Genomic DNA, 12,172 nt, shown 5'->3' with positions numbered 1-12,172 from the left:
AGTGGTTGGCGGCCAATTTCAACGACTTCACCGCGCCGAATGTGTGGCCTCCCAGCTCTCCGGATCTTATTCCAATGGATTATTTCGTGTGGGGCGCGGTGGAACGGGACACCAACAGAATCTCCAGCAACATCAAGGCGGAGCCGATGACGAAAATCAGGTCCGTTTTTGCGGACCCGGACCCTGGACTCTGGACAAGCCCTGGCGAAACTGTCGCCAGGGCTTGTTCCCGGTTCCGGAGACGGGTGGAGGCCGTAATAGAAGCCGAGGGCGGATATTTTGAATAAAATGAATAAAATACATGGTAAGCTACTATTTCTAAAACAAAACAAAATTCCCCGATGATTAATCTTGCCATAAATTTTTTTTTCTTTCTCCGTAGGTGACTGTCAAAATTATCCTGAACGCCCTGTAAATGATCACCGCAATCAGCAACATTTTTTACCTAGTTATTCGATCGATTTTTCGAGCGATGTTTGATTTGATGGATGACTTTTTTCTTTTTATACTTGTATGATTTTTGAAAACTACATTTATATTTTGGCGTGTCGTTGCGTACGTTATATTGTGGCATCCCATTTTCACCGCAGTCAACATCCTCCGTCGTAAGAACTGACTATTCTTCTACGTATAATCAATAAGTATCCTAAACGATGATGCTTGATCTTTTTCGGTACATTCGAATCTTCTTCTCCTTCTTCTTTTTCTTCTTCCTGGCCAAATGACCGACTAGTCAGTTCACTATACGGAGGAACAGTCGGAATAGAATTTGAACTCCGGTTCTGTAATGTGAAGACTGTTATCTAGACAGTATTGGAGCGATCACGATTAGTACATCATTGCACAGTACAACCATAAAGATCAGAGTGCTAATTGATTATCCAAATAATTATTTATTTATTTTTTATTTATTTTAAGTATGACGGCGTGCGCCGAATGGTCCTATTAATTGTTTAATTTTATGTCATAATTTATTTCATTTTTCTTTTTTTCTTTCATTTTCAAAATCATCTAATACATTTCCAGAACAATTAACCAACCTTCACAATAGCCACAACAATAGTACCGGACCAACCACAATTACACCCATCTGAACAGCCAACATGCAGCAGTCAAAATAGGACTGGACATCAACCATGAACTACCCACCCATCCACAACCGAGTATGCCCGGGATAAGGCAGAGAATAAGGAGTAAATACCTTACCAATAAGATTGTAAAATTTATTCAACACAAGCGGTGTTGGCAATATGGCTCTGGACCGTCATAATCAATTGTAAATAAATAAACAAATAATAGATTTCCAGATTATTTTTTGGTGCTTTAAAATTCTAAAATGAGAGCCCCTTTTATTTTATGTGCTGGTTAAGATACAGTTCTTTTAGGAAAGAATATTTGCAGCTGAAATTAAAAAAAAAAGGAAACGGTCAACAATAGATCTCCAGAAAACTCGAAATCTGGCTGCAGCTTCCCTTCCATGTAGGCACCTGATCTCCGACTCGTGGCCATATAGGACCACCGGGCGAATCAGTGTGCGATATATCTCACATTTCGCGACGTCTCGAAGTCTTCTGGATCTCGGCAGACGGTAGTAGGCCGTAGTAGGCACGATTCCCCTGAACAATGCGAATTATTTTTTACAAAAATGTCACAGGGCATTTCCTTCCTGTCGTTTGCCTTATCCCGGGCATACTCGGTTGGAAACACATATTTACTTGAACTCTATTTCACCTTCAAATTATTTGCTTTACAGAATATAGATACAGCAAGATCAAATAAAAGTTTATCATTGAGCTTTTCCACGTAGTTCAGTAATTGGAACAACCTTCCACAAATATTCAAATTAAACCTTTTGTTTTATTACGTGTTAACAGGTACTAGTATTAGATATGCTAATAGTACAATAATTATTATATTACTGTAAGTTTTTCTTCTACAACCTAAAGGATATGTATTATTGTGCAAAATTTTATGTGAAATAACATGGAAAAGACTACACTAAAATCATTGATTTAGATAGAAACATATTTGTTGTTAACAAGCAGTATTATTTAAATTATAATTTACAATGCCACCAAACCAAGGAAATCATGTTGATTAATCTACGCCAAGCTGTCGAAAGCTGCCCATCGCACCACTATCTATTTCACTGTCGGATGCTGAGGTGTACTTCCACAGGGCTGTATAATGCGCCGTATCGATGTCCATCTCATCCAGGGCCAGCATCACCTCTCGCCGATCTTCCAAGTGCTTCATAAACTTTTGATTTAATTCCTCCAGATTACACTGGCCTCCCCACTCGGACGGCTGTAATGATGGATCGCATTGTTTTGCCATCTCCTGAACGCTGTCGTGACACTGAAAGGAATTTTATAGCAGTTTTATTTGACGGTCAAATTCTCCTCCTCCTTTCCTATGATGTAGTACACTCACTTTAATGCGTTCCTTCAGCTTGGGGCTCGCAAACGAAAGCATCAGATTGAGCAGCGATATGGCAAACTTTGGAAACTTTGCGCCATGAATTTCACGGATCCTGATCGGGTACGAACGGTTGATCGCATCCATAAAGATCCTCATGTCCGAAATACCCCAAATTCCGTAATGCTTTAGCACCGAATCCGTGTAGTCGACAAACACTCGAAAACCACCAATCTGTAGCTCTTCCCATTCGAGCAGTGTCTCGATCAACAGCACCGTAAATCGTCCCTCCTGCAGGGCAGTAAACTTTTCCACATTAAATCTTGCAAATCGGAACAGGATCACCGTACGACCGTCTGCATCTTCACCGAACTTGGTAAACACTACATCTTTCAGCATTTCTTTCATGGCTGGTTCGTTGCAGTCAAGTTTTTTAAACCACTCTGGGAATGTTTGACGCATGGCCAGATAGCGCTCCAGTGCCTCGCAAGCCATCGGTACCGAGTACTTCCGAAAGCGCAAGAATCGCAAAAGGAACGCTGCGTCCGTACGACACTTGCGAATGTACGGATGTTTGGCAATCCAGTCGCGCATTTGCACCAATGATTGCTCACGTATTTCGTCATCTTCCCGGAGTTCCTCTTTAGCTATGGTACGATACAGATCGGGCAGAGTAAACTCATACCGATCGTAGCTTGCTGGACACTTTTCCACCGAATATTGCTTTTCCATACTTTTTCAGAATGCTGTTGCTTAGCTCGCGGTTGAATCGCTACTGAAGCATTTGCACATCATCTGCCGTGATTGTTGGTATCGACCGCAAACCAGTTGTTCACACGATAATTAATATCAATGCGCCACTGGGCGTGAGTAATACACGTGAGTTGTAGCTTTATGTTAATGAGCGCAGATCATGTTGGGAGTAAAACGATCGGACTCAAGCTCAAGGGGAATTAAAAATCTGGTAGTATGTGGCTACACTTTTATTTTAATCAAACAATTTTAAGACGTTTGGAATGATGAAATTAATAAATTACAAGCAAATAAATCTTTAAAAAATTATTAGAGTCGTTTGTCACGCACTATAAATTTTACAGAGCTTGGGAGAACATTACATGAATCATCTTATGGAAGGAATTATCTCTTGTATGATACTTCCACTAGAGTTAAGACATTGACTTGTTCGAGTATGTGCCTTGGAAATTCAGTCACACATGACAGGCCACGCCTGTTATCAAAAGGCGATGGTCATCAATGATCCGAATGTAGATTGAATCCCGGACCTGCCATGTAAAGGCTGGCGCCGTTGTCGCTTATATCACCAGGCCACCTCTTAGTGTGGACTAAGGACTCTTCGGACGAATTGGAGCCAAACCCCTTAGTGTGGACTAAGGACTCCTCGGACGAATTGGAGCCAAATGGATAGTATGAGAGATGTGCAATGCAGTATTCTGAGGGTATGTCATACCTTCCAAAATCTTAATAGTTCACTGTGGAAATTATGAGAAGAATTTTTTTACTAAAATTATTGAGTAAATTGAGTTTTATTGGATCCAATAAACCGTATGCCACTTGAACACTGATTTATCTCACATTCCACTAGAACACTAAGCTTACATTTATTTAAGAAAAAAAAACTTTAATGTAATCAATCAACATTAAGCTTACGAAAACTGCCGGCCACACCACCTTCAACCTCATTTTCCACCATGTTAGTCTGATGCCAGAGCGATGAATAGTGTGCCACATCGATGTCCATATCATCCAGCGCCAGTATCACACTACGACGATCCTCGAGATGTTTGATAAACTTACGTCTCAGCTCATCCGTATCTAGCTCTCCACCGTACTCTTTGGGCAGAAGCGTCTTTTCGAACTTTCCCTTCATCTCCAGCACTGTGTTATGACACTGTGGCAGTAAATGAGACAAATTAGAACGCAAAAAATCACTCCACACCCACTTAGTTCATCCACCTACAATGATTCTCTCCTTCAGCTTGGAACTCGCAAACGTAAGCAGTAGGTTCAGGATCGAAACGGCAAACTTTGGAAACTTTGCACCATTAATTTCCCGGAACCGGATCGGATACGAGCGGTTGATCGCATCCATAAAGATCTTCATATCCGTTACACCCCACAGACCGTAGTGCTTCATGACGGTATCGGTAAAGTCGAGCATCACCCGAAAACCACCGATCTGTAGCTCTTCCCATTCGAGCAGCGATTCGACCAACAGTGCCATCATCCGGCCCTGCTCGACCGGACCAAATTTGTCCACGTTCAGCAGCTTCACGCGAAACAATATCACCGTCCGACCGTCCGCATCTTGGCCAAGCTTCGTAAACACACCGTCCTCGAGTATTTCACGCATCTTCGGTTCGTTGCAATCCAGCTGCTTGAACCACGAGGGGAATGTTTCACGCATCGCAAGGTATCGCTCTAAAGCATCACACGCCATCGGTACCGAGTACTTCCGAAAGCGCAAGAATCGCAAAAGGAACGCTGCATCCGTACGACACTTGCGAATGTACGGATGTTTGGCAATCCAGTCCCGCATCTGCGCCAACGATTGCTCTCGAATTTCATCATCCTCCCGGAGTTCCTCTTTAGCTATGGTACGATACAGATCGGGCAGTGTAAACTCGTAGGGCTCGTAACTTGCCGGACGCTTCTCGATGGAGTAGCTGGTCGATGTCGCAGGTGATGCCATCCTCGTTGGTTCGTTGTAGTCACTTTACGCTCTCGCTCGACACTGAAACTGGCGCTCCGGCTAAACGCGGCTTGTGTGTAACATTCATCTTAAACCCAGCTTCAGCCTCAAGCTCATTACTCTGTCCTTTACTAGCGCCTTCGCTGGTTCAAACGATTAATTCCATTAGCGAGAGTGAGATCAGAAGCAAACAGCATGTTAGACACTTCAGCAAACTTTATTAGATTACTCCACTGATCATGCACACACACACACAAACACAACCGAGTGCGAGAATAAACGGCACAGCATTGAACTTCAACGAACGATCAATGTTACATCTTCAACCACGCGCACATTTACACACGCCTCAACATACGTCGTCCCCGGGGGAACGGGTTCTATCGGATCGTACTTGTCTAGGCCACGAGACACTGTGCATTGCCACTGCGGTTATCGTGTGGCCCCTGCAGTGTGTGCCTCAAGGAAAGCGTTTAATCGATCGGGTTAGATAGGTCCCCGACTGCATTCGGCTCGGTGCGTTTAGCGTGCGTACTAGGCACACATTCCCACACGCAAACGACAACGTTGAACCCTTAACATGATGATGATCGGAGTTAATTGCTCGGTGATCAGAATGTTATATCTGGATCAAAAACTGGAGCTTTGAAGATAGCTAGAATGGGCGTCAATTTATGCGTAAGGCGTTGTATCGTTACAAGTTGTACAAGGTGTACGCCCTGTCAGTTGTTATCGTTTGTTTATACAGATGCATCGAACAGCTGCAGTTGCGCTGGGGAAGATACAATGTCTAAGGGGTATACAGGTACAGGTGATTGAACTGTTTAAAAACAACTGTTTAATTTCTTTCATTCCTCTAGACAATATTTTCAAACAATTTTTATTCATCCAAAAGCACCCATTACAAAAGATCACTTATATGACGTAGCGGTATGAATCTCATAAAAGCAGATATTAAACTAACTTATAAGATCGATTAGTTCAGGCTCCAGGTCGTCGACTACCAACGTTGACCCAATAGAATCATCCTAACCCAGAGTGTGTTAATCAATAAGTACAGCCCGATATAAGTTCGACACGAGTCTGATACGATCATACACATGCATAATGTGTGATTACTCAAGCTGCCTCACTCACCTCCGGTAATTAATGCACCACACTGCTGCCGCATCACGTGCATTAAAGCATGTTACATTATGCAACTCATCATCACGCTAGATCAATCTCCGATGAGACGTTTACGTTTAGAGCGTAGTTTTTCTTTTGCGTGAGCATCGCAGGCTAGTCGATCTCCATGCCGAACTCCACGTCACCCTCGTCCGATTGGCGCCAAAGGTGTGCGTACGGCTCAACATCGATCTCCATACGGTCGAGCAGTAGTAGCGTGTCACGTTTGCTGGCTAACCGTTGCCTCAAGCTGTTGGTGATCTCCTCCGCGCACGCCTTACCACCGTACTCTAAGGGCAACAAGTCCTGATCGACGTGTTTCAAAACCTCATCCATACTGGCATGGAACTAATTATTTCCCGAAAAAAAAACGAAAGACACAAAAAATTATACATTGATGAAGGGCTCTGTATCTTGCGTGCAGGTGCTCGGACGTCCTCTCGCGTTACTCACGAAAATACGCTTTCGAAGTTCTTCAGCCGCAAAGCTCAGCACCAAATTCCCCAAGGCTTGCCCGATTCGGGGCAACCGGACAATGTGTACCTCCTTCACGCGCACCGGCAGTGCATGGGCCAGACAGTCCATGAAATTCCTAATGTCCGACAGCTTGAAGCACACAAAGTGACCCATGGTAGCACCGTCACAGTCGACGATAGCGACTCCGCCCGCGATCTGTACCGCCACATCGTCGAAGAACGCCTCGAACAGCATGTGCTGCAGCCGTCCGAGATGGTAGCAGTTGAAACGTGTCACATCGTAGCTACGAACTTTCACCAGTGCCACCATCCGTCCGGCGCGGTCCAACCCGAGCGGCAAACAGCCACGCACATCCTCCACCAGCTCGCGCATGTACCGATCGTTCGGGTCCAGATTTTCGTACCATATCCGAAACAGCTGGCGCATCGTTAGGTACCGCTCGAGGGTGGCTTGTGCCGCTTGCAGATCGTATGCCCGGGCGCGCAAAAAACGCAACAGAAACAGTGCGTCCGTGCGACATCTGCGTATGTGCGGGTGGGTGGCAATCCATGAGCGAAATGCACCGAGTGACGCTTCCCGACGTTCGTCCGTTTCGCCCAGCTCCTGTAGCGCGATCGTACGGTGCACTTCCGGCAGTGTGATACCGGTGTCGTTTGCCTCGTACCGGGAAGGGCACTTGTCCACGGACAGCTGGTTGTTGTTGCCCGAAGTCATCGCAACGCCTGCCAGTGCGAAACTGAAGCGACTACGGAAAAGCGCCCCATGCGATGCAATTGAACTGCAATCGCTTTCACTTTCTAATGCAACGGTGTATGTGTGTATGTGTGCATGGTGCATCAGTCTAAGCAAAAACCACACAATGCACTTCTTGCTTGGGTAATTTCGCCCCTTTTTGCACTTCTTCAGCCAATGTGGCGCCAGTCGGTGTGTACTTGAACTCAAAACCGTTTCGCTAGCCCGCGTGTACGATGCGCTAGGCAAACCGGTTCGCGAAACACATCAGCCAAGTGACATAGACCCTGACCATCTAAGCATCGTGCGACTGTCCGGTTGTAGTTTATCAACTGCAATTAAATGTCTACACTGTTTATTGCTTTGTTTAGGGAAGAGTTACTTTAAAGGTATGTGTTTCTTTTCTGTGATTTTTTTTAAATTTAAGCCATTAAACTATCTGAAGGTCAAGAGAAGAACACACGACGCCACCGGCGATGAATTGTGGAGTTGCTTTTCCCTCACTCTTTACTCAGCGCTATTTCGCATCACATAAAAGGCAGCGCCAAAAAAAAATCGTAGGCTAAAATTTTCTCTCCGTCGTGGGTTTGTCTTACAAATGCTTTGTTTGTTTGTACTCAGCAATGAGATCATTTTGTAGCTTAAGTCGTAAACTAGTAAATAGGGTTATTATCGTGCAGTTGAATTCCAAGCAGAATTCTTCTAAGCCAGTTGACAGTCTGACAAATACGAACAATTATTGAAATAATTAATCTTTTAATAATTTTATACATATGCTACTGCTAACACCAACCAAATAAATCAAATTTTCAGGCTAAATTTAATACATGCAGTCACGCCGAAACGTACAGTACTGGACAAAATAATTCATACGCTTTAACTATTCTTTCTACAAGCTCAATATTTCCTTCAATGTAGTAGTTACAACAATGCTATCTTAAGGAAAGTTGTTGCCCTATTATCAGGCAATAATGTTGTAGAAGTGAAGTTATTAGAATTACGCATGACTTTCTAAATATATTCTATCTTTCAGGAAAGGATGAGGAGGATAAATCATACACCAGATTATTATTCTGGAGATAGATATTCTGGATCAATTTTCTCCCACGCTGTTTTCAAAACATCAAAATAGCCGTCTTGGTTGGAGATTGATGTTTTGTCCACTTTATCGTTCAAACAACAACACAAATTTTTTATCGCATCCAATCTCCCGACTTGAAGATTGGGGTGGCCATTCGAGCATCTTAATTCGGTTAGATTTGAAGAACGCAGTTTTTTTTTGGCCATATTTTTGGGGTCGTTGTCTTTTTTAAACATGTAATTTGTTTCTAGGCCAGTTTTCAATAGTGAATCCTCCAAATTTTCATTCAACAAGTTAATACTCGTATATAGATATGCGGTCTAAATCCCCTTCATATTCACCAAACTTCCGACTCCAGACCACGCAAATGATCCCCAAACCATAATGTTCCCCATTCATTCTCCATGCTTTACCGTCTTCTGAATGTATAGTTCCTCGGATCGACGTTTTTGTCCAAACATCTCATACTTGCACTCATCGCTCCACAAAACGCTTTTCCAAAAGTCTATGATCAGCCCGGCGTACTTTTTTAGCAAATTCCAATCTCTTCCGTTTGTTTTGCAAGATTCATCGTTTCCTTAATTTCCGTGGAAGACAACTTAGGGGTTCGCCATCCGAATTATTCTCGCATCATCACGGCGGGTCGTTACGCGATGACGTCCTTGTCCAGATAATTTGAGCACAATTCCAAAGGTTTTGTGTTTTTTCCAGATATGCTGCACAGCTCCAATAGAAATCGAATACTTTTCAGCAATTTTACGGAAAGCAATTCCTTTGTTGCGATCGCTTATAACCAGATTTCTCACATCGAGCAAAATTTGTTTTCCTGACATTTTACACTTTTCATACCACGGAATATTTTGATCCACTAGCTTTCCAGTAAAAGAACTGTCAAAAAAGAAACAGGGCTGCTAGTTTTACAATGCTGCAAGAACGTTAGTTAATTATCACGGCAAGAAAAAAATGTTTTTTTAAGTGTATGATTTATTTTGTCCATGCTTAAAAACTAACTGTTGGCTATAACAACTTCTTGTATGCATATAAAGCTATTTTTAATATTTTTTCTCTGCAATACTTAAAACTTTAATGAAAATACAATAATTCTTCCCAATAAATCATCGTTTTTATCTGAAAAATAAAGAAAATACTCCGAAAAAAAGCGTTTTTATTTTGCGCGTATGATTTATTTTGTCCAGTACTGTAGTTAATCATAGAGAGGAGTACAAGACATTCAACCAATGTTGTTGCCCCTGTTGTTCCGCTAATGCTACCTAGCGTTAGGTTTATTATGTTAGTTTATAGAGGTTTTCAATGCTTCTTGATGCTGTAGATTTGACGACAAATGCATTTCGGTTGCCTGTTGTCTACTTACCTGCATTGAAGTTCCTTTTTGTTTTGTCACTCACAAAGTATCATAAGTATCGATAATCTAAAATACCCAACTACTAAATTGACTCAACAACACCATAGGCCTATCTCAAACACCATAAATTCTGCAGATTTACTCGTTTTGCTTATCGGCGAGATTTAATCGTGAGTCGAGAGACTTTTTTGAATTATTTCATTAATTCCATTTATTTAAGGTTGTTCATCCGTCTACATAAATTTCCAATAAATATCTTAGCTTCAGTAAATACGCAGACGTTAACGAAGCGCGGAATTTGATACATTAAAAGTGAACAGTTTGGGCACAGCGTTAAACGCCACACACACAATATTTAAACGATTCCTTTCTCGAGCTGAATAAGAGGCCCGCCCTCCTCGTAGCAGGACGCCGTGAGAGAATCAGTGGCGGATTAACCTATGGGCGGTGGTGGTGACCTCAAGCCGAAGGTGCATTGTTCAGGAAAATCGGCTGGAAATGGGTTCCACAAACTCCTACGATCCAGAAGACTCCCACAGCACACGAGGTTACCGATATATCGCATACTGATACGTCCTATAGCGATGCGTGCGAACAGGGCCTGTGGGGAAGGAGAATTGGCAAGCTAGTTGAGGTGTTTGGTGATGCAGATATCCTGACGGTAGTCGAAGCCGTAAGGATACGTTGGTTTGGGCACAGGAGTCAAACCTGTTGGAGATCAATGCAGCCGTCGATGGTGGACTGCAGCGTCAGTCCGTACTTACTGAAAATGGCGACCTGTCCATGCCATCACGACGTGCTCATCCCTGAGCAAGCCAAGACGCAGAAGCAGACGATCTTGAAGATGGAATAGAATGTTCTAGCATTTTACTAGATCAATGATCATCTTAATTATCTCTTCTACTTTAGGTACCTTGTCCTGGAGGTGTCCTGTCGTGAAAGTGAAACACCCTCTTTTCGCGCTCAACTTCGTCACTCTCTTAAGGCCCTCCCAACTGTCTCCTTCAGCATCTTGAAATCTTATTATGCCATTAGGGCTAAGAGCGTAGAATTCGAATATTAAGAAAACTACAAAGGAACCAACGTTTTCTTACAAATTGTACATCTTTTATTCACTTATCATGTAAATGTCTTATAAATCTTACATTGCTAACAGTCCTATCACTTCGTAGAAGATTTTCTTAACACAATTTTAAGGGTTTCCTTACGATTCTAAATTCTTTTGCAAGTAGAAGAATTTTATCCTAAACCTAAACCATTTATTGCAGCGTTCCCAGCACCTGACGTACTGTCCCGTATAGAGGTAATAGTACATACCTTACACGTACCCTACTTACTAGCACCACCACTTCAGCTTTTGTGTCATTAAAATAATATGCAAATGATATGAAATTGATTTGTAAAAAAAAATCAAGTGTGTAAAGATAAATAAATAAAACATAAATTTTAGAACTTTAAAATAATTAATTTAAAATTAAAATCTTATTCTAACAAAAACGCAACTTACTGACTGTATTGTGCAGTGAATCAGATCAGCATAAGATGAATCCTTAACAAACAGTGCAGCAAAAGTAGTGCAAAAGTAAATTAAAATCAGACTAGAACATTCTCGTCCTGTTCATAAAATGTCGTCAAACATCTATGTACTACAAAAACTAAAACTCACTTTAACGCAAACCGACTCGCAGTGCTTTTCCTACCGTAAGCGAACCATAAACCTTATCCTAATCGACAGCCGGAATATTACTGGAGGTCGTTTTCGTTTTAACGAATTTTGTCCCAAAATGCATAACGGATTCGCGAGTGAGCCATTTCGTATATGGACTCACTCTTGCGTGTTCGCTTGCTCGAGAGAACCTAACACTATTGCTTTGGATTGTAGCTGTTTTGTTTGAATTTAGCTGCATTTAGCTTAATTGACAACGCTCACCGACACTAACGCTAAGGAACTTAAACGAGAGTCTTATTGGAGAAGGAGGTTTCCTTAATGATCTACCTGATTTAGTAGTATACAAATGCTTAATGCTACTCCTAAAAAGATGTCTCCTTGTACGTTGTAAAATATCGTATCTAAATAAATAGTTCTTCTCTCACCGGTTGCTGCACCCAAAATTGAACAACCACCGAAGTTTCAAGAACAAAAACCAAAATAAATGGGGAAATACTTAGTTTCACAAGAGATCAACACGAAACACGATAAAAAAAGTGGATCATTTCCTTATCC

At 42.2% G+C, this 12,172-nt stretch overlaps 3 protein-coding genes across 3 annotated transcripts; all 3 read right to left on the bottom strand.

Annotated features, from left to right (window-relative positions):
• Nucleotides 1-2,097: 2,097 nt before the first annotated feature.
• LOC126563661 (clavesin-2-like) lies at nucleotides 2,098-3,150 on the bottom strand. Its single transcript, XM_050220306.1, has 2 exons — nucleotides 2,434-3,150; nucleotides 2,098-2,358 (listed from the first exon to the last, which is right to left on the bottom strand). Exons 1-2 carry the CDS (start codon nucleotides 3,148-3,150, stop codon nucleotides 2,098-2,100), a joined length of 978 nt encoding a protein of 325 aa, XP_050076263.1.
• Nucleotides 3,151-4,055: 905 nt separating this feature from the next.
• Nucleotides 4,056-5,128, bottom strand: LOC126562586 (clavesin-2-like). The gene is made up of 2 exons (XM_050219134.1): nucleotides 4,397-5,128; nucleotides 4,056-4,327 (listed from the first exon to the last, which is right to left on the bottom strand). The coding sequence occupies exons 1-2, from the start codon at nucleotides 5,126-5,128 to the stop codon at nucleotides 4,067-4,069; spliced, it is 993 nt and encodes a 330-aa protein (XP_050075091.1). The 3' UTR covers nucleotides 4,056-4,066.
• Nucleotides 5,129-6,409: 1,281 nt separating this feature from the next.
• LOC126560862 (retinaldehyde-binding protein 1-like) lies at nucleotides 6,410-7,486 on the bottom strand. Its single transcript, XM_050216812.1, has 2 exons — nucleotides 6,749-7,486; nucleotides 6,410-6,643 (listed from the first exon to the last, which is right to left on the bottom strand). Exons 1-2 carry the CDS (start codon nucleotides 7,484-7,486, stop codon nucleotides 6,410-6,412), a joined length of 972 nt encoding a protein of 323 aa, XP_050072769.1.
• Between the last annotated feature and the right edge of the window lie 4,686 nt (nucleotides 7,487-12,172).

The sequence above is a fragment of the Anopheles maculipalpis genome, chromosome 3RL (genome assembly GCF_943734695.1).
Source record: "Anopheles maculipalpis chromosome 3RL, idAnoMacuDA_375_x, whole genome shotgun sequence".
Classification (NCBI taxonomy): Eukaryota; Metazoa; Arthropoda; class Insecta; order Diptera; family Culicidae; genus Anopheles; species Anopheles maculipalpis.
Note: the sequence above shows the minus strand (reverse complement) of the source record. Positions and strands in the feature narration are given on the sequence as shown.

Bases quoted from the DNA above. Each gene is read 5' to 3' on its own strand.
- LOC126563661 (XM_050220306.1), bottom strand. From the start codon at position 3,150: ATGGAAAAGCAATATTCGGTGGAAAAGTGTCCAGCAAGCTACGATCGG. The intron at 2,359-2,433 runs GTGAGTGTACTA...AATTCCTTTCAG, and splicing joins AGCTGAAGGAACGCATTAAA to TGTCACGACAGCGTTCAGGA.
- LOC126562586 (XM_050219134.1), bottom strand. From the start codon at position 5,128: ATGGCATCACCTGCGACATCGACCAGCTACTCCATCGAGAAGCGTCCG. The intron at 4,328-4,396 runs GTAGGTGGATGA...TTACTGCCACAG, and splicing joins AGCTGAAGGAGAGAATCATT to TGTCATAACACAGTGCTGGA.
- LOC126560862 (XM_050216812.1), bottom strand. From the start codon at position 7,486: ATGACTTCGGGCAACAACAACCAGCTGTCCGTGGACAAGTGCCCTTCC. The intron at 6,644-6,748 runs GTGAGTAACGCG...GGAAATAATTAG, and splicing joins AACTTCGAAAGCGTATTTTC to TTCCATGCCAGTATGGATGA.